Source organism: Acomys russatus, chromosome 28, assembly GCF_903995435.1.
Source record: "Acomys russatus chromosome 28, mAcoRus1.1, whole genome shotgun sequence".
Classification (NCBI taxonomy): Eukaryota; Metazoa; Chordata; class Mammalia; order Rodentia; family Muridae; genus Acomys; species Acomys russatus.
The window spans coordinates 4,535,218-4,556,871 of record NC_067164.1 but is presented as its reverse complement, the minus strand read 5'-3'; the positions used below and the strand labels follow the sequence as shown (position 1 = coordinate 4,556,871).

At 41.6% G+C, this 21,654-nt stretch overlaps 1 protein-coding gene across 1 annotated transcript in view; it reads right to left on the bottom strand.

Annotated features, from left to right (window-relative positions):
- Window positions 1-21,654, bottom strand: part of Exoc1 (exocyst complex component 1) — a 49,486-nt gene that overhangs the window by 21,236 nt on the left and 6,596 nt on the right. Inside the window, exons 3-11 of the mRNA XM_051170174.1 lie at window positions 19,971-20,101; window positions 16,182-16,341; window positions 13,312-13,332; window positions 11,636-11,823; window positions 10,529-10,756; window positions 10,198-10,330; window positions 8,913-9,022; window positions 8,176-8,229; window positions 4,599-4,748 (exon numbers count right to left, since the gene is read on the bottom strand). Of these exons, the coding sequence (XP_051026131.1) occupies window positions 4,599-4,748; window positions 8,176-8,229; window positions 8,913-9,022; window positions 10,198-10,330; window positions 10,529-10,756; window positions 11,636-11,823; window positions 13,312-13,332; window positions 16,182-16,341; window positions 19,971-20,101 (1,175 nt within the window). The remainder of the gene's footprint in view (window positions 1-4,598; window positions 4,749-8,175; window positions 8,230-8,912; window positions 9,023-10,197; window positions 10,331-10,528; window positions 10,757-11,635; window positions 11,824-13,311; window positions 13,333-16,181; window positions 16,342-19,970; window positions 20,102-21,654) is intronic.

The window sequence follows — 21,654 nt, the reverse complement described above, 5'->3', positions numbered from 1 at the left end:
AAGTCAAGCTGGCGCCTAACTGGAGCCTTCACCTTACTGACTAGTGTTCACAGTGCAGGAAGATACTCTGCACACTACCAGAGGAGGAGGGTCAACGCTGCGGTCACAATGGTGACCTGCCTGCATGAGATGCCAGTGCAACAGTGGCACAAACGGTGTGAGAGTAATCAACCACGCTCTACTTGGGCTTGAGGTCCACTCCACAAAACGGAACCCATGCATGACACTGTTTGGGTGGTGAAGAATCTGAGACTACAGGCCATGGGCTTAGGGAAAAGACAAATACTATTGTTCTTCCAAAGGAACATAGCAATAAAATGACTTTTGATGATATTCTGCCTTTATCAGCCCTTATCAGTTTCCTCTTACAGCAGAGCAGGACTAACTCAGAGCCCCACAACTGAACAGTGTACACAGAGGGATAGACTAGAGAACACTCAGCCCTCAATGGATGTCTTCATCAAACCACTCTCCTCAGGGCTAAGGGAAGTGTGGGGAAAGGGAGGAAGAAAGATGGTAAGAGCCAGAGACGATGGAAAACTCCAAGGAAACAAAGTCTTCTAGACACAATAGGACTGCCACACAAATGAACTCACAGAGACGGTGGCAGCATGTGTAGGGACTGCACAGGTCCAAGCCAGATGGGTCCCAAGAGGAGATGAGTTCCCAGCCCTAACCCAGAAGCTATCTCCAAATGGTGAGCCATTTGCAATGGAAAAATTAGTTTTCTCCAGTTGAGTCTCAGTGACTCTATTAACCACCTTAAGGGTGGGCCCTAGGCCCAGCAGAAGACGGCTAATATACAATGAAGTCACAAGGTATTTGTGTCCTATTGTTTTCTCTTAAGCATTTTTTTGTTGTTGTTGTTCTCCTGGTCTTTTGCTTGTATATTATGGTTTTTAATTTTGTGTTTTTATAAGTTGAATGTGTGTGTGTATGGGGTCTGTTTCTTTTGTTTTCTCTCTCTCTTTATAATTCTGGGTTGTGTTTTTTTTTTTTTTTTCCTGTTTGGTTTCTAAAGAGAGACAGAAAGGGTAAGGATGGGTGGTGAAGTGTGGAGGGCCTGGAAGGAGCTGGGAAAGTGAAAACCATGATCAAAATATAATGTATGACAAATAACTTTTTCAATTAACAAAAGAGGGTTGAGTTACAGGACAAGTTTTAAATGGTTCACCACCAAGTGAAAATACTTATATTAAAAAAAGAAACAAAGAAAGAAATGGCACGTAAGTCCAGATGAATTGCAACAAGAAGCGTAGCAGACTCCATTTAATCACATGCCTTTTCTCCAGTAAAACCCACCTAGCTGTAGTAGCTGCAAAACCACCTAACACCGAGCGAAGAGGAGGGTCTGATGAGAGCACACCAGGGTGGGGTGCAGTGGGTGCTTTGCCAATTCATGAGGGAAGTGAAATAGGAAGAGACAGAACTACCGAAAGCCAGAAAGTAAACTAATGAGAGGAGTGTGCTGGGGGTGTGTGCGGGGTGGAGGAGCAAGCAAACAAAAAGCCCACCGCAGGTCAGGAGCCGAGGGAGCCAGATTTACTTTACATCAGCAAAGGTACTTCAAAGAGAAAGTGTGTGTGGACTGATGTAAACAGATGTGCTGCCATCAAATAGTAAGCTAACACAAGCCAGGTACACCGTCCGCCTCTTTCTTGAATCCACACCTGTCCCTCTGCCTCCTCTGAAGCAGAAATTTAAGGCAGCTGCTAGGAGTTGCTGTTTTGTTTTGTTTAATGAACAATTTTAGTATTCTTACTCTACAAAGACACAACCTCTCATTTCAATTCCACAGTATCTTTTAGTGCCCTACTATATACATAATTATTAAATTACTAGAAGAATTTAATATATTATTTGAATAGTTTATTTTCAGCTCTCAATTCACAAAATCTTAAAGACAGAACAATTGTAATGTTTCTCATAATTTAAACTGCTCTCTCAGCCTGGCCTATCCAGAGTATATGAGCTATTTATGTCTGAGATAGGTGAGTGACAATTCTTTCTGTCTTTTTAAATGGACATTGGTGTTCAGTTTCTAACGGTGATGCATAAATGCCACTGGCTTTTGCTACACTCCCTGATAGTATGAAGGCCACGGTGGATTACATCACTCTGTTCCTTAACACCCAAGGCTCTTCCCTCTCCACTGTCACACAGACTGCCCCCTTCTGGTGCTCTACATCTGCCCGCCCACAGTTCATAGTGCTGGGACCACAGTGGCCTCCTGGTGGATTCTCAAGAACATTGGGCATGCTCAGTTCACGGGCCTGTACTGCAACAGGAAATTCTCACTGTTCACTCCTCACTTAGCTCTATGATAAGTGCCCCCGCCCCACTTTCTCATGACTCTGTGCCTCACTACGGTAGTTAAAACCCAACCCTTCTCCAAACACTGGCTTCCCCCTCCCCCGAATTTCTCCAGAGCACTCACAGCACTTCTTTCACACATATAGCTAACTTCCTTTGTCTTTCTTAAGACACACACTGACTTGGCAAGTGCTTGCCTGTGTCCTTCACTGCCAAACCACCAGCGCTTGGCACAGAATGTACCAAATGTGCTGTCAATGACTCAGACACCTGGGTCGCTGTGTGCATCACTGTTGTAATGACCAATGCTGGCAAGTTAGAGTCATCCCAGTTCCTCTGCCTCCGGAGCCACGCTTTCACGTTACATTTTCACCATCACCGTCCCGAGTGAAGCCTTCATTCCTCGGAATCATCATATTATATCCAGAATAGGTTTTCCCATGTTTTATTTAGGGTATGTGTATCAGGCAGCCTCAAAGGAAGGCTCCTATTATTCTTATTCATATAATTAATTTGTTTGAGACAAGTGTCTCACATGTAGCCCTGGCTGGCCTGGAACTCAGAGAAACCCACCTGCATAAGCCTCCTATGTGCTGGGACTGAGGGCGTGAGCAGCCACAGTTGGCCATTCCCATCTCACTGTTGCCTGTGTCTGAGCAGTGCTGCTGGGTACAGTGACTCATCTGCTTCAGTCTCATTCCTCACTGCCCTGGAGACTGAGATCTCTACTCTGGTCCTGCTAATCTTCCCTGCTGTCATGTGACAGGGACATATATGGTCACCACTTTTGTCTGTACATACTGTGCGCACACCCCCATGTGCCCTTCCTCTTATTTCCGGTTTATCTAATCTTACTTGTTATTTATTTAAAGGGAACAGGTTACAATGCTCATTGTAAGGGGCAGCGGGCCCACTGGCAGGCATGTTCATTCACTCTTTAAAACTCAATCTTGGTAGGTACCTCCCAAGAAGTCTCCCCTACAGCTCCAGAACTTGGACTTGGCTTCTCCAAACTGTCATGTAGTAAACAATTTCCAGGTCAGTACTTAGGTTTTTGCTGAGTGTTTATTTAATATGTCTTCCTAGTCATTCTTAAAGCTCTTTGGAGATAGAGATTTGCATGTTACATTCCAGGTGCCTGTGAGTAGAATGTTTGCTTAATAAACAGATAACTTCATTTTTATTAAAAATAGATTATTTTATGTGTATTTTTCCTGTCTGTGTGTCTGTGTATCATGTACATGCCTGGTATCCAAGGAAATTAGAGGCACACATGTGTGGGAGGGTGGTATAGGGTGCAGAGGTGCTTGGATTTCCCTGAACTAGAGTTATGGGTGATTCTAACCCAACATGTGTGTGCTGGAAAGTGAACCTGGGCCCCCTTGCAAGAGAGACAAGTGCTCTTCAGTGTGGAGCTTTGTTCCCAGGCCCTCTTCTTTAGAACAAACAAAAACCCCAACAGGTTATAAGTTCCGAGGAAGGTAATACTCGGCTCACACACATTTATATCGTCTCTACTGCACATAAAGAATCACCCAGGAGAGACTCAGGAGATAGCTCAGTGGGTAAAGTGCTTGCTATGTAGGCAAAAGGACCCAAGTCCGATCCGAGCACCATGCTACGGAGAGATGGCTCAACAGTTCAGAGCATGCTCCGCTCTTCCAGGGAAGCGGGGTTGGTTCCCAGCACACATGTCAGGTGACTCATAATGCTTGCACTCCAACTAGGAGCCAGCACTTCTCACCTCCATAGGCACTGGCACTCATGGACACATACTCACACACAAACACAGAGCTAAAAGTAAATCTTTACATAAAAAACTAGGTGTGGCCAAGTAACCCAGTGGAAGGGGCAAGTAGAGACAGGAGGATCTCTGGGACCTGCTGTCCAGCATGCCTGGTTAAAAATAAGTCCCAGGTTCAGGGAGAGACTCTATTTAAACAGAACAAGGCAGACAGCAACAGAGGAAGACTCTCAATGTCCTCCTTGGCCTCTACACAAGTGCATACACAGACATACAGACACATACAAAAGAAAAAAGCAGTGCTCATGAGAGCATTTGACTAAACAGACAAATATGTCAAGTTACAGTATGGCTTAATCTTATTTTTACACTGAAGTTCAAAATTTAGTTCCTTCTATCCAAGTAAATAAATGAGCACTCAGAAATTCAATTATCTTTTGCTTTGTCAAAAACATACTTTAGTATTTCAAACTTAAGGAACTAAACACACAATTTAAGACTCTACTGTTGGCCCAGTGAGTAGCTGAAATCAAATCCATACCTTTGTTAGTCCCTCGTATTTCCCGTAATCTGTGCTCTTTAGCCACTCCATCAGCTTGGCATAGCGGAGCAGGTCTCTATGAAATGGGTGGTGATTGGGTAGTGTAAGCTCAACAGAGTGCTGCGCAAGAGTTGAACTCTGGTCATGACCCTAGGGTGAGTAAGTAAGGAAATAAATATGATGGAATGTTCAAGGGAACAGTTACAACAGGAAATTCTAGACAATGACCAAATGTCATCAAGCAACACCAACCTAATACAGAAAAATAAAACTGAGTACTTGTCTATTTTATCATCCTGCACAGCCAAGGAATACACCACCATTACTACTCACAAACACGCATAGGTGGCACTGACAAAGCGGCACTGACTCCATCTTTGCAGAGTTGAGAGAGTCTGCATAAGCTGTCTCTCTACATCCCTCTACAACTTACTAAGCAGATTGACTTCTTCATACAGACTGTGTTAGGAAACATACTGGAGGGAAGTCATTTCAAAACAAACTGCCCACTTTAAAGGGATTTCCATTAGAAGCTATATTTTTTTCAACAGACAAAAATGTACAAGATTTAAAGTTAGCTTTCCATGATAATCCCTAATAACAATGCAATTCCACTTTTTCCATTAAAGTGATATGCTAGTCAAACTTATTTATGACTATTTTAAATTTTGACAATTTATGTAAGTAAATTAATAATAAATAGTCTTAGTTAGATCATATGTCTTGACTTTTGCTTTAGAAAAATACAGACTGCTGGCTTATTGACCTATTAACCCTATTTTCTACAAGAACCCCAGGCTCAGGTGCTAAGTGACTTACTCAGGTCACACAGAAGGAGAGCTATATTTGGAATCATGTTCAGCCAAGATTCTACCTTCTGTCTTCCTTTAAAAACATTTGAACTAAAAACTGCAACTGCCAACTAGCTCACAGTGTGTGGAGAAGAGTGTGTGCATGCGTGCATCTCTCCATAAGTGTATCATGAGTGAATGAGTGTGTGTGTGCACACATCTCTCTCTATAAATGTATCATGATTCAGTGTGTGTGTACGTGTGTGCATGCATCTCTCCGTAAATGTATTATGAGTGTGTGTGTGCGTGTGTGTGTGTGTGTGTGCGCGCGCGCATCTCTGGCTTCTGTTGAACTATCTGGCTTTCTTGCTCTTCAGTCAACATCTGTGATGGAAGTTAAAGTCAGTGCCCCAGAGATGAGGAGCTGCCAGATCAGATCTCACTTGAAACAAGTTCCCAAGGAGCAAGCAAAGCCAACACAAGCCCTTTTACTTCAAGTCACTTTCATTCATTTGAGATGCCTAGTCAGAGGCTGTTTCAGTATCTTATAGAAATTATTAAATTTACAAAGGCTGCTGAATTGGGGAGGGGAGTTGGGTAATTTCCTGGTAAAGTCACTTAAATGTATATAATATTAGTTGAAAATCAATAGTCTAGTGAGCACCCGAGTTTAAGGACTGAACATTATTTTAAGTTGAAAGACTTACACTTTCAGTTTACATGCTCTATTATGTGTATCTCCGCTCTCTCTCCACCTCTACCCTTTCCAAGGTTCATAAAACATCACATTTCTCAAAGGTTCTACATAATCGCACCCATGACACACAGGTGTTGATAAACGCTGCACTTTCAGGTGTCTCTTACCCAGCTGTGCTGATAGAGGGAAGAAGGTCTCCTGCTTCACAAATGTTCCAAATACTGTGCCAGTGAGCAACATCACAAGTGCTTTCATCACCCAAAATACTCTTCTCCATTAGCTTTTCTCAGTGACTCAAGACACAAAAGTATGTTTTGTACAACTATTTATTCAGTCTATTAATGTGTTAAGTTGCATTATTTCAAGTTGAGAAAGCTTTTAAATCATTAAGAAAAAAATCTCTTCAGGGAAGTGGAAGAGTTAATCAATAACAATTGTGTGGAGGACCTTTCAGTTTACAAAGTTCCTTGCACTGATATGATGCTAAATTTTCTTAGCATTTCCATGTCACAAACACCTGAGAAAGTGGTGTTTCACATGCTGATTATCATTACCTTTAACCATCACTGTCAAGACAGCCTGAATGTTACGAAAACATTTACTTTTTACATAAAATGGTTCAATAATAAGGATAACAAATTGTAAAATTGTTTAAGTTGCTTAATTTGATTAATAGTATAAAAATTATCACATGCAAAACATGTGAATTTTTTCTTTATATGCTTAAAAACATTAAGCATTTTAAAAGTTTATATTATACATAATAACAGATTACCAACAACTACAGAATTACTGAATGCTCACTGCCTAGCTACTTTTTATATATAAATTTGAATTTTTAAAATAACCTTGCAATGTACTTCTCTATCTGCGAAAATGGCAACTCTATGATTATCATAATTCACAGGGTATTCAAATTAAAAAACATTATATAAAATCTTGGTGAACCACAAGATTGTACCAGCATATATATATTAAATACTGTAATTTTTGTTTTTGAAACAGGGTTTCACTATGCAGCCTTGGCTAGCTTGGAACTCTCTATGTAGAGCAGGTGAGCCTCAAAGTCATAGTAATCTGCCTGTCTCTGTTTCCCAAGTACCAGAATTAAAGTCATGTGCCCCACATCCAGTTTGATAACAGAATTCTGTCTAAGCGAACTAGATACTTTTCTTATCTCCATTATTAAATTAGGCAACTACGATGGGACTTGGCAGAGGCTCACCATCATGTGGTAGTCAAACCTCTCAGCATTTCCCCTTCATCTGGAGTGCAAATCTCGGACCTGATGACTAAGTTCAACAGCGACATTCTCTTTCTTATACTTGAGACATCCTTTTCCATCTTTGGCAACACATGGCAAGCTGATGCAACATTCTGGTTTTTAACATGCATCATTCACATGTTAACAGTACATATTAGATTTTCAGAAATGGGAGGCATTCATTTTAAACGAAGCCATTAGTTTATAAGGCAAAGAAGCAAACAGTAGGAATAACTGTGCATTATAACCAGTAGTTAAGGATACAAAAAGACCACCATTGACTAATATTTTTGATAGCATCTCCACATGTGGCTAGCATCATAGCCAACATTAAAACTAATAAGCTAAGAAAAATGGGAGTTTCCATGTGACTTTTCAGTTGACTTCTTTGTGCTTTTCGGGCCCAGTGAAATGTTCAGGGCGTCTGCCCTGATCACACCACCCATGCTTATTAGTGAGGTGGCCTCTTCTTTAATGCTCACGGCACCTTCATAGCTGCACTCCCAAGTGTATCTGTCCGTCTCCCTCCCCAGACTCTGAGCTTCTCCTGGACAGGGTCTGCCCCTTTATCCCAAAGCACCGCCTACTACGCACCTCAAGCACAGATGAGCGTAGCTAAGCAATCAGGGTGAGAGGAAACAGGGAGAAAGGCAAGCAGAGTGAGGTGAACGGCCTTTTGGCCAAATGGGACATTTAAAAACTATTATAAATATAGTCAACGGGTAACTCAAGTCAGTAAGTTAAGCTGGAAGCATAAATATTGCTAACTTTATAGACATGTTAAAAAAAAAATCAGAGAAGCTTGAGCCAATTGGATGTACTCACAGGAACCGAAAGAAAGTAGGACCTGTTATAGAGCTGTAGGAGGGCTTGAGTAAACTAGCCGGGAATAAGACATAACAAAGACAGCCATTTAGAACACTGCAAAGAGAATCCAATGTTTTCAGAGAGCATCTGCTGATTATTAAGATTTCTCATTATTTTTCTGTTCAGTATATGTAATAAAGTAAAAGACAAAACCCCCATGAGAACATAATTAACTATTAAAATATCTTCTGTTCAAATCCTATAAGGTGCCCTTGGCATTATTAAAATATTGCTATCATATCGTTAATTATAGCATCTCTCTCCATAAAAACAAGGCAAGTTTGTAACACGGGGACCCAATCAACTAAAATGCACAGTTGAGCTAGTTGTCTCCTTACACGGACACCATGTACTGGACTACACAGAACCTAGGGAGCACTGAAACACACAAGAGGCTCGACAGCACGTAACACTCATCTGCCAATTGTGCCTCTAACTAATGAATGTAGCTACGGATTGATCCCTAGTGTCAGTGTCAGCTACAAGGACCTTGCTGTCTGTGTAAAGGGTTACCAGAAATCCAAGGCACTTCTACAGGAACTATGCACATATTTCAAAATCTTAAAATCACAGAAATGTGTGAAAGAATATAGCCCCAAATGAGGAAAATAAATTTTTTGTGGTAATTTAAGTTTAGGGCAACATATAAATGACCTGTGGAAACATGTCAATATTTAATAGTAAATTAAAATTACCTGTTGAACAAAAACATTGTTGAGATGGCTGGCCAGTCTCCGGGCGAAGTGCTCCCTCAGGTCACGGAAACGCTGCTGCTGCTGCTTGACGGCCAGGAGCATGTCGTGGCCTGCATCAGAACACAGGCCCTCCGTGTTCCAACAAGGAACACCATGCCACAGTGTGCGTGTGCAGGTCAGAGGACAATTCTGTGGGGACTGTTCTCAGCCTCCATCTTTACATGGCATCCAGTGATCCAACTCAGGGCACCAAGTGGTACAGCAAACACCTCTTCTGGGTGGACCGTCTCGCTTGCCTTCCCTCCATACTTAATAAACCCATTTGCCCCCTACTCCGCGAGGCACCTAGGCAAACAGTCTCCCACTGAGCTGCAGCTCAGATCTATACAATCCGACCGATAAGAATCCAAGGCTGCAATGGCTTATTTATTTGCTTTATAAAATTTAAGGAGGAGGAAAAATAATACAATACGCTAGTTCTTCTTCAGTATCACATGTCAACCACTAGAAATGTGGCTTTCAGGGCCTTAGCTCAGACCTATGGAACGTGGGCATGCCTGGTGCTCTGTTTTAATGAGCCCCCTAGGTTATGTGAATGCATGCTCAAGCCTTGGAGTCATGGCCTGGAGAAACCTTATCTCTGCTGCCCTAGCTTAATGTTTACTTGTGCTGGCTTCTACTAAGGAAACACTGAAGGACTGTGGCAGGGCAGCGAGATGGCTCCGCAGGTGAAGTGCTTGCCACACACACAAACCCGGTGGCCTGAGGTCAACCCCTGGGACCCACAGAAAGGTGGAAGAACAGAACTGAATCTACAAAGATGTCCTCTGACCTCAACATGTACACTGTTATACACAGTGTGCACGTGCACATATGTGCGCACACACATACAATAATACATAAAATTATACTTTGGAACAAGATTATGGTGAAAGCACTGCATTGTGATGTCTGCCTGTACTCTTAGCACTTGGGAAGCAGGAGCATTGTGGGATTGAGGCCAGCCTAGACTATGCAGTGAGATGCTAAACCCAAACTAAATGAAATAAAAACTAGACAAACCATAGTAATAAGTTTGTGAAGGTAAAGCTGTTAGAATCCATGACATACCATTCATTAGCAGGAACTGACATGCAAAGGGTCTTGGAGTTACAGAGAATCTGTGAAGCTCACTCATAGAGCTAAGGAAGTGACCCTAAGTCACTGAGCCTGAGCTATTTCTTGTCAAAAATTCCAGTGTTCGTCTCAGCCCTTGGTCAGATTTTACCACAGCTACTGAACACACCTGGTCGAAGAGCGACACTCATGCACTGCAGAAGGGCGTCAGCAGCATTGGTGCAGGCCTCAATGCCTCTGGAAGAAGCGAGGTCTCCTTCCTGAAGGGCCTTTATGTGACCTTTGGCCAGGTCCATGTGGTTCTGGAACACATTCAAACACACCACTTGCACGTGTAATTGTGGGGAAAATACAGGCAGGACCTACCTATTCAATCCCATCACTCCGTCTTGTAATTACTTTAAATCCTGACCTCACAAGGAAGTTGGCTTATACATGACTTTACGTAGCATCGAGAGGATCCCTGCCCGGGCTGTGCTGGTAATCTAGGGACCACTCACCACGAGGAACTCTATCTCTGACAGCAGCTTCACGTTGTTCGTGTTGCTGAGGTGAATCAGGTGGTTGCTTTCCGAGATCTGGTCCATTTGCTCTTTCACACTCTGGAGCATTTCCTCGTAACTGCTCAGCTTCAGTTCGATCTGATCCACCTCCTTCAGGGCCTCATCCAGCAACTGCATCAGGATGTTCACTTGCTTCTCCGAGGCCATGATTGACTGGATGTTGGCCTACAGCGTGAAGAAAAAGTTCATGCCCTTTAAATGCATAAAGGGAGCAGGAGCAAAGAGGTGAAACGCTGCCAGTGCTCTCTGCAGCTATTCAATTAGTTTCTGGGTCACTTTCTATGTAGTGTCTTGCAAGGCTTACTTGCCTCTATATTAAGGTTTGAGACTATCATCAGAGGGCTCTGTTCCAAAACCGGTCAGCAGCAAGCCCTACATCCTTTCCTGTTCCTTCCACACATATCCTTCTCTCCTTGGTAAATGATTTGGTTATTTCAGCTGCATTTCTCTTATTTTAATTTGTACTTGTTATTATTTTACAAACAATAAAAATGCTTATTCTTTGGAAATGGACTATTCAGAGCCTAGGGGAGTTAGCCCTAAGACAGCACCTGGTTGTATAAAATTTTCTTCCACCATTGCATACTAAGAACATTCCAAAATCTAAAATCTTAGGCAGATGTCTTCACTGGAAATGGTTTGTGTGAGAGGGGCGCGTGCGTGCATGTGAATACCTACGGGCAGGTGTGTGAGCGAGCATGGACACTTAATGTAAGGTGTCGTCCTTAATTGCTCTCTCTCTTATTTTTGAGACAGTCATTTAAACCAGAGCTCCCAGATTTGTCCAGTCAGCTTGCCCCAGGGACCTGCCATCTCTAACTTATAAGCACTGGGAACAGATGAGCTGCTATGCCCACCCAGTATTTACTTGGGTTGTGGGGATCTGAACTCTGGTCCTCAAGCTTGCAGGAGACCATCTCCTCAGCACCTGGCTCTATCTTTGGAACAGCTGACAACAAGCTTACAAAGACAGCAGTACACATGAGCGTCACCAGCCTCTGCCATCCACTGTGCCGCTCAGGCCAGCTCATGAGGAATCCTTACCCCGTCGAGCACCTGCAGCTCTCGGGACAGCTTCTCGGCAAAGGCTTCAGCATTAGAGATGGCACATTCGCAGCCTTCCATCATTGTTTCAATATCCTGCTCTTCTCTTGCGTTTAGCTCTTGGTACTCATCTCCTGCCTCCTCATCCCCGCCTGTTACACTCTGAGTCTCTCCACTTGGAACAGACTCTTAAAGAAGGTAAAAACGTAAGGAAAGAACGTTGTCAAAAAATGGGAAGAAATGTAACATGGAACTTGAAGTGACAGCCAGTTAAGACTGATGGTAAGCACAGGGCACACTTAGTGGCTGAAGGGTAGAAAAAAACGATTCAAAATATATGAAAAAAAAAAAGCCTCAAACCTTATTTTCATACAGAATAAACAATGCTACTGAAGTGAGGGCCTAAGAGCCACAGAAAGCATGCAGTCTAGTACGCTCCCTGACTCCCGGGTGTTAAAATGGGCTTTAGTCACAGTCTCTCAAGACAGAATTCCACTGACCTAGAAAGCATGAGGAAGTGGACCTGATCCCTCTTTCCCCACTGGGGTGGCTGCTGCCCTAACACAACAGCATTGAACTGTGAGCATGGAAAACAGCTCTTTTATTTCTTTACAGGCCACATTTCCCCTTGCTGATTTTGCTACCCACCCACCCCCGACAAACACCTTGCAAATAACTTGTAATTGAAGTGAGAGTATTATTCATAAGAAATTGAGAATAATGAAAATATTAACTGCATTTTCTATTTTTTTGTTTTGTTTTTTAAATTTTTCGCATGTATAGATAAAACAGCTAAAGAAGTGTCCTTAGTAATTCTACTGAGAGAACAGCAGTGTGGCAATCTGATGTAAAATCGGATAGTTTCCATGCTGCCTAACAAATGTAAGAGGTCAGGTCTGAGGTGCTTTCTAGGTCAACATCTCGATCCACTTTGGGGAAAGAACACACATAGAACGCGAGCATTTTATACAAGACTGAGTTTGGCAGAGGTGAGATGAAAACCACTGTTAGCTCTGATGACAGCTCTAAAAAACAATCTACTGATTTTTCTAGTCTGCCAGTAACGGGAACTAAATCACAAAGCCTGGATGCTCTTACTGTTTGTTATTTTACATGAAAATGAGTATTTTCGGTCAGCATGACTTGAAATATATTTATTTGTTTCAGAACAAAAACCTGGTAATTCCAAGTGAGACGGGATTTGTTCTAAAGAAGATAGTAAGTTAGGCAGCTTTTGTTATATCCCAGGAGGAAAAGGAGATGAAAATTTCTGGTTCAGGCAGTTCACACTCTAGAAATGTCTCTAGAGAGGCACTGCCGTGTTCCTTGTCTTTTCAATGATGCCGGGTCATTGTGAAAATGCTAAACTAGCAGGTGTGACTCCGTATTAACCACTAGAGGGCAGTGGCGGCCTAAATAACCCACCACTGCCTTACTGTAAACATTTCAAATAAACAAGCGCTTTAGGTATCCATACTCTATTAGTTGTATTTTCTTTCCCTGAAACAGTACTTTGGAAGCCACTAATGAATAGTACTATTACTTTTATTACTATATGGATTTTGTAATAAATGTATCCTTGCACACAACTCCATAATATATGCAACCAACGGTATATAACAGAGGCAAGTAATACATACACATGGAATAGAAAAAGAAGAAAAGGTGTTACGCACCTTCTGTAACTTTAGGCAGTTCTGGAGTGAAAGGTATGAGAAAAGCAGAGGAAAGTAAGCACAGAATATTAGCTGGGTAGAAAAGTCACAGATGTAAAACTTTAACTATGACCCGTATCTCATTTGAACTTTATGATAGACTTGGGCTCTCAGCTGGCTCATCGAAGCCAACTACGCAGTTGGAAGGTCCCTAAGACGCTAACTTCCATGCTTGTTGTTTGTTCATTGTCTAAAAGTGTATTTCCCTATTTTCTCTCACAGAAACAGTACCGACTAGTCCTTGAAGAAAAAAAGCTGGAATCAAAATCATTTCCTGGGGATTATTTTTAGGTCAGTTGTGACTCATGCGTTTAATGTTGTTATTTTCACTCAAGGCCCAAAGCTTTGCCAGGACACTCCCTCACAAAGGATTAGTCACAAACACTGTTTCAAAGAATAAGGCTGAGGCAAGAAACAAACACAGGAGAGAGCAGTGCAAGCAGGCATTCAAAGATTCAAGTGCAAGATTGTTTAAAAATCTGGCTGCAAGTCAAAGGATGAAAAAGAAAAGAAGGGGGAAAAAAAAGTTCCATTTCTAAAACGCCAACATCTCACTGTCATTTATAAAACTACAAAAACTGCCGCTGCAACAGTGTCAGCTTACTCAGGTGATTACTGAGCTCTTCAAATGAGGCAGTAATGAAGGTTTTCTGTTTGCCTGTTTTCTGTTTTTTGTTTTTCCTTCCTCTAACATTATGCAAAGCCTAGAGACATTTACTTCTTTAAAAAAAAAGGGGGGGGGAGAATAAATGGCTGTGACTTTAGGGCCCATTAAAACTAGTTTTTAGATATTTATAAAGCTTTTCCCTGAATACTAAACTAAACCAATGGTTATTGATCAACAGAAAATGCTTTCCAAAATGATATCCTGAAGGATTTAACATCCTTAAGATTGATCTCAATTGGAGTTAATCTTTATAAACATTGAAACATCTACACTTTTGTTGTATGTCCTGAAAAAATAAGTACTATAAAAGAATGCCAATGCTATCCTTAAAATCAGCAATGGTCTTTGCATTCTTTTGGTACTGTTTTTTAGTGAAAGATAAAGTATGCATTTTTCAATATGGTGTGCCTAATGAAATACATCAGCTTAAAATATATATTAGGAATAAATAACATGTAGAAACACATAATATTGAAAACAGAATAGCAAGCTTTTCAATGAATGACTAATTAATCAGAATACTCTTGCCTCAATTGGTAAAACAACAATCCCCAGAGTCATTCAAAGTAAATGAATCTGCAGTTGAAGGCAAGAAAAATTAGTGCACATTTCTAGGGAGTCATATCCTCCACACACCCCACAGTGAAGGCACTGGCTTGGTGGGTACAGGTGCTTGCCTGGCGACCCAAATTCAATCCCTGAAAGTCATATAAAGATGGAAGGAAGAACCAACAGTCCAACATTGTCTCTGACCCCCACACGGGTGCCATGGATGCACATGTTCTCCTCCCAGGAAACACATGAATAAAGTTTTAAGGCAGATTTGATGGCTCACTAGGAAAGTTAGGCGCAGGAGGCCTGCCATGAGTTCAAAGTCAGCCTGAGCTGACCTGGGATTCATAGGCAGTTGGCTTCTTCTTCTGAGACAAAGGAAACTAGAGAAATGGCATCCATAGGGCATTCCCAACCATTCCCATGCTTCGCTTCACCCTTAGGGAAACACTTCCAGAGAAAGAGCTCTCATTCAACATTTAGTACTTCAGAGCAGAGGTTGTCTTGCCCCACAAAACAGTCCACAGTAACATTTGCAAAGGCAGACAAATCACAGATGCCCTCGACAGCCTCTTGTCCAAGGGTTCTACTAGCAAGAAGAGATGAGATTTGTGGAACATTTACTATAAACTTGACATCCTTTGCATCATGTTTACATACTAAGAAATGGGATGTTTATAATAACCATAGGGAGATACTATCATCATCTTCTATTTTGGAAATAAGGGAAACTGAGGCTGCCATTAACTATATAAAGGCAGGCAGTAGCTGGCAAAGCCTAACATCAGAACTGTCTTAGGCATAAAAGTACGGCTCTACGGTCATTTATCCCACAGCCGTTTAAGACAAGAAAGAACAGAAATTTAACAAACAAATAAATAATAGTATAGCCAGATAATGGAATACTATGGTGCTAATAAAATTTTGGAGTAAGTATTTAGTAACATTAAAAAAAAAATTTTGTGTTGAATTCATTATATAAAAAAAGAATATTAGGAAACAAAAGTGTAAGTTGCTCTATTTAAGTATTCATAGAAACAAGGCCTTGAGTATATGTCCAAATGTTAACAGTAGCTATCTACAACAGTAATAGCTCTAAGTTATTTTCACATGTAAAAATATTTGTATGTGAATATTTTTAACTTCTGAGATTGAATCCAGTATCCCTGCACATGCCAGGCAAGTGCTCTACCAATGAGTTGTCTCTCTAGGCCATCACTGCTTATTTTTAGACAGATCTCACTAAGTTGCCCAAGCAACTCACTCTGGAACTGAAGCAGGGTCTGGAACTTGTGGTCCTCCTTATGCCTTACCCTCCCAGGGAGCTGAAGCCACTGGCCTGTGCCACTAAGCCCAGAATAATGAGCAATTTTACTTTTAAACTTAATATACCAGTATTTTACAATATACACATATAATGCCTTCAAGAAGAAAAATTATTTTGAAGTTTTTTATGATATATTGCAAGGTAAATTCAGTATCCTAATTACTTTAAATAATGCCAAGTTTTATATATAGAATATATATAGTTTACATAATATATATGGTTTATATAATGCCAAGTCATTTAAGGATACAAATGATCATGCATACACATTTTCATTTGCTTTACCTTCCAAAAGCTGTGAGCTAACATTAACAAAATCGATTTTCTTGCGGAGATAACGCTGATTCAATTTCCAAATGCAGCAAATGAAAGCATTCTTTTCAGCAGTGCTGCTGGCAACCCACTTATAGATTTTCTCAAAATGTAAATCAAATTCAGGATTTTCCTAGAACAACAACAAAAAAATATAGAAATAGGTTTTGATCCTATCACTTTTCATTGCCAATATAAAAATCTTCTTAAAAATTAAGAATGGAAGTTGTTCTTGAGAGGCAAAACCAAACAAACAAACAAACAAAACCAAAAACAAAACCATTAAAAATAGTATAAATGGCTAGGTCTACACTTGCGCCACATGTTCAGGGGCCTGTCTTCAATTACCACACACAAACACCAACCAAATGATTGGAAGTGCTTAGAGAACACAATGTATAGGAGAAACTGGGCAGGCAACAACCTCCTCTGTGCCTTGAAACCCAGGAGTGAAAGGACAGGTCACACTACACACCTGACAGCTTTACGTTCAGCTTCCTTCCCTGCAGCAACATGACAATGGCGTCTAGCTTTAATGTGGCTCTCGTTTTCTCTTTTTAATTTTCTTATGAGGTTTTGGTTACATATTTCTTTGACAATGTGGGGTTTGATACTAACACCCTACTAAGGAATATACCTAATTAAATCACGAGGGAAAAATTTAATCTAAACCCTCGTATACTTTCTAAGACCAAGCAAAGTGAGAAATAAGGGATGCACTTACTGTTCCCTGTTTTGAAAATGTAGAATTGTTACAGGCATCTCAAAAGACAAAAATGTCGGTAACCCTTCAAAGCATTTAAGAAACTGAGGCAATCTGATCACATTATGTCTTCTACAGGTCTCCAGGTCAGTGCTTAGTCTGCTTCTCTGTGGCTGTGATAAAACACCGACCAAACCAACTTGGGGAAGGAAAGGGTTTATTTCATCTTATACTTCCGGGTAACTGTGCATCGCAGAGGGAAGTCAGGGCAGAAGCCATGAAGGAAAGCTGCTTGCTGGCCTGCTCCCATGCTCTCCTACATTTATTATACCTCCAAGGGCCTGCCCAGGGATGGCACCGCCCACACTGGGTTGGGCCTTCCCACATGAGCCAACAACCAAGAAAATGCCATAGAGATACGCCTATAGGCCAATCTGATGGCGGGAGACATTTCCTCACGCCTATAGGCCAATCTGATGGCGGGACACATTTCCTCATGGAAGTTCCATCATATAGCAATATTTCTTTCTTGACTATAGGACTACTTGACTCTTATGTTGAAATGAAATCATATGAATGTACTATTGTCCACTTCCAAATAATTAAAAAATAGACTCAAATGTACCACAGCATAGGGTAGTAATACATTCCAAAACATTAATCTTCTACAGGGTATAGAGTAAGTCTATTCATTTAAAGCACTCGTTAGGGGGAACAAAATGTTAGTAGACCTTCAAGGCAAGAAAAGTTAGATGAAGTTATTTGAAGAGCAGGGTATTTTAAGGAGCAACACTTGAGTTTTACCTTGATAGTCATAGAACAGTAGGATACAATTAGTAATTTGTTCAACTTACATCTTCTCTTTTTTTTGGCTTTTCAAAACAGGGTTTCTCTGTGTAGCCTTGGCTGTCCTGGACTCACTTTGAAGATCAGGCTGGCCTCAAACTCACAGTGATCCACCTGCCTCTGCCTCCTGAGTGCTGGGATTGAAGGCGTGCGCCACCAAACCTGGCTCAATTCACATCTTAAATAAACCGAGCCTAATCACTCAAGAAACTGAAAACCTCAGCTGGTGAGACAGCTCAGCAGTTAAAGGCACCTGCTGCCAATCTAACAAGCTGCCCTGCACACGATGGGAGGAGAGAAAAGATGCACAAACTGTCCTCCAAACACCGCATGCATGCTATGGCACATGTGAAACCCCTCATTAATATAATAACTAACTTTAATTGAAAACTTGCATTTATGATTGAAAAGTAATCTCTTTCCTACTTATAAACACATCTTAGAGCACTGGCAATGCGTGCGAGCTTGATGGGAAATGGTCACTTCCCTGGGAGTGCTTCCTATTACGCCAATAATGGGCTGAGTGCTCCAGCAGCAGCAGCAATCAATGCATGGTACTAAATGAAAATCTTCATATTTTATATCCATCTATAGTAAACACACACCAAGGTGCCTACACAAAATGAAACAACCAAAAAAAAAAAGTAAAAAAAACCCCACCCATTAAGCAAGTCAGCATAGGGGAGTCTGTCTGAGAAAGCACTGGGCTGTGTGTGTGAACTTCAAAGGCCATGCTCCTGCTCCTGTGTATTTCTGAAAAGCTGCCAACATCCTTCCTCTTAAAACTTTCCAAAAGGCTTCCTTCTCTTGCTACCCCAGTATCAGAAATTATTTAATGAAGCTAAAAAATAAAAAAATAAAAACAAAAAAAATCCCCCACAAAACCAAAAACCTTTTACTTTTCCCAAATATTCCTCCCTCTCTCCCCACATTTGTCAAACCACTTTATACATTTTCCTAAATCCTGTGTGCTTGTTAGGAATAAAGGAAAAGTCTAGCTTACAAAAATATACTACCCACCCCCCACACACACACAGGGATGGGGGGGGATTGATTGATTTAGGAGAAATCTGACATAGATTGGCAAGGATTTTCTAAAATTACCCTTGCTTTTATTTCTTAGTACATGCCTCAATTGCCTTCCATTTTACTCAGCTTTGTAATGCCTAGGTTTATGCCACAGAAAGAGTAAAAGCGGAGTGTCAGCCAGGTGCGGTGGTGCCTGCTGAAGTGAAGTGTTTGGGAGCCGGAGGGTAACAAGCAGGAGTTTATAGACAGCTGCGGCTACCACAGTAAGTTAGATGCCGACATGGGTTTCAGGAAGTCCTGTCTCAAAGTAACAAACAAAGCCCTGGACTTTTCTCTCACCAGACTAATTTACAAATGTCTAAGCCATTTGTTCTTCCTCATATCTTCCTGATAAACAGACACAACTCCCAGAGTTGCCGGAGAGGTCTGACAGCTGCGTCAGTGCACGCCTTGCTCTGAGTCCCGGCTATACAGTGGCTGTGCTCTGGAGGCACTCAGACGACAAGGCGGGAGGGGAGGTGGAGGAAGTACCCATTAACTAAGGGAGGGAGCTCTACTTGCTCTCACAGGGCACCGCCATGAGCTGCCAGGAATACAGATGGTCCTTTAATGTGATTTCTGAATTGTTCTATGTCGTCCAAGTTTGAGCGCACTCAAAGGTATAAAAATTTACATCCATAAAAATGTTATTTCATCACCTCAAAGTGAGGTATGTGACCACTATCACTTCCTTTATTTGATCCGCAAACATCAAATGTCCAGATTGGCTGCGGTGGCTGCTGAGCCTTCGCTTCATTCAGGATGGTTACAGAAGGACCGCTCCCTACGTATGTCACACATGCCTCTGAACCAACTCTTACCACAGCAATGACTATGTTTTAGAGTTAACTCATACAACATATTAAAGTCCATACTAGTTTATAGAATTTCAATAAAGAACTACATGTATTAAGGTTAATTTGCTCTAGTTTATAGCTTGAACACAAATATAACTTGAACAAAGTAAAAAACGGAGACAGACTTATGCATGTAGTTATTTTAGGTAGTCTAATAGTAGGGCTGAAGAAGTGGAGATTAACGCATTTTAGACTAACAGATGGCCGACCGACAGCCACACAACAAGTCTGATTATATAACAAGAAAGACACTTCCTGAATCAAGTCAGAGGACCACGGGGAACCTACTTTGATGGCGTCTTTAGCATCTACCACAGCAAGGTCTCGGAGGGCCCAAGCAATCTGCCTTTTGTAGAAATCTCCCTTGTCAGACTTCTTGACTTTGACCACCTTCACCTGCACGGGGCGTTCAGTTGTCACTGTTGAACAGAGCACACACGACTGTTAGCAATACCAGTCACCTGCTCATTCTTCATTCTCTCACTGTAAATGTGGCTTTTAGGTGCCTGATATGGTGACACTAAAATAATTGCAATGTTTTGTAATAAGTCACCTGAAGAGTTCATAGAATCCTAAAGGCTTGGAGGCCCTGAGAGGGAAAGCTTCAGGCCTCTTTTACACGGTGCTGGAAGAAAAATCTAGTGACTGACATACATGTGCGGAGAGTCCCGACAGAGCCTAATGTCTTCACACAGGGCAACAGTAAGTGATTCAACATGGAGGCACAGTGTAATCCAAGGTGGGTGGAAAGGAAGCCACCACCAGGGCCGGGTGCTCAGCTCTTCAAGGGTGCACGCCGAGGCAGAGGCCTGCAACTGGACAAGTGGCATGCTCCAGTTTCAAAACATGACTGGCAACAGAGTGGAGTTTGGATTTGAAATGAATGCTGATACATTTCAAAAGCAAATGGCTTTCCAAACAGCAATAATGAACAAACAAAAAACAACAACAAACCCCTAAATACACTCTTCAGAATCTTATATACCAAGCAGAGTAGAACAGAGGTCCTCAACCTGGGAGCTGAACGGCCCTTTCACCGGGGTCATCAACGACGACGAGAAAACAGAGATATTTACATAATGATTCTTAACAGTAGCAAAATTATAGTTATGAAGTAGCAACAAATATAATTTTATGGATGGTGGTCACCACAATACGAAGAATTATTTTAAATGGTCGAAGGTGTTTGTTCATTATTATTGTTTGGAAAAGTTGAGTGTTGGGGGATTGGTCTGGTTGCTACCCAAATGAGCAGGCTCATGTATTCCAAAATGTTTGTAACCTTGCCTAAGAACTTATTTCTGTTGGACCAATACAAGCCAACACACCTGGGCAGGGCAAATGGGATAGGCATCGCTAAGGTTCTCAGGTTTTTGGGAGGAGACTTGAGGAGGAGGAGAAGGAGGAGGAGGAGGAAAAAGAGGAGGAGGAGGAAGAGAAAGAAGAAGAGGAGGAGGGAAAGCTGGAGCTACGGGTGAGGTGCAGTAAGAAGCACATGGCCGACGTGGATGGAGATTTGGACCAGATGACAATAATTAGCAAGTATTTAGGATTCTGGATGGGAGGCAGCTCAAGAGAAATTATTAGAAGCAGATGGCATGGGATTGGGGCACATAGAAGAGATAGGAGGGAGTTTAGGGGATTAGTATCTGCCCTGCTCCAGGTGAACCAAGGCTACTTTAAAATATAGCAAGTGTCTGTGCTTTCATTGATTGCTAGTGGGTTAAAAAATACTGCCGTAATAATAATTATAGGGCTAATAATAAACATTTATTAGACCCTGAAACAGTTGAGAACTACTGGACAGAAAACACACCTACTAAACTGCATTTGCTAAGCAAAATCTGTTATCATCTCTGCTCCCCCACTAGTCCAGGAGTGCTACCTGCATCTCCTGCCAAGTGTTCTAGGAAAGAATAACTCCAAATACACAAGTATTCTAGTGAGAAGCAAGGGGTGGGCCTTGATTTCT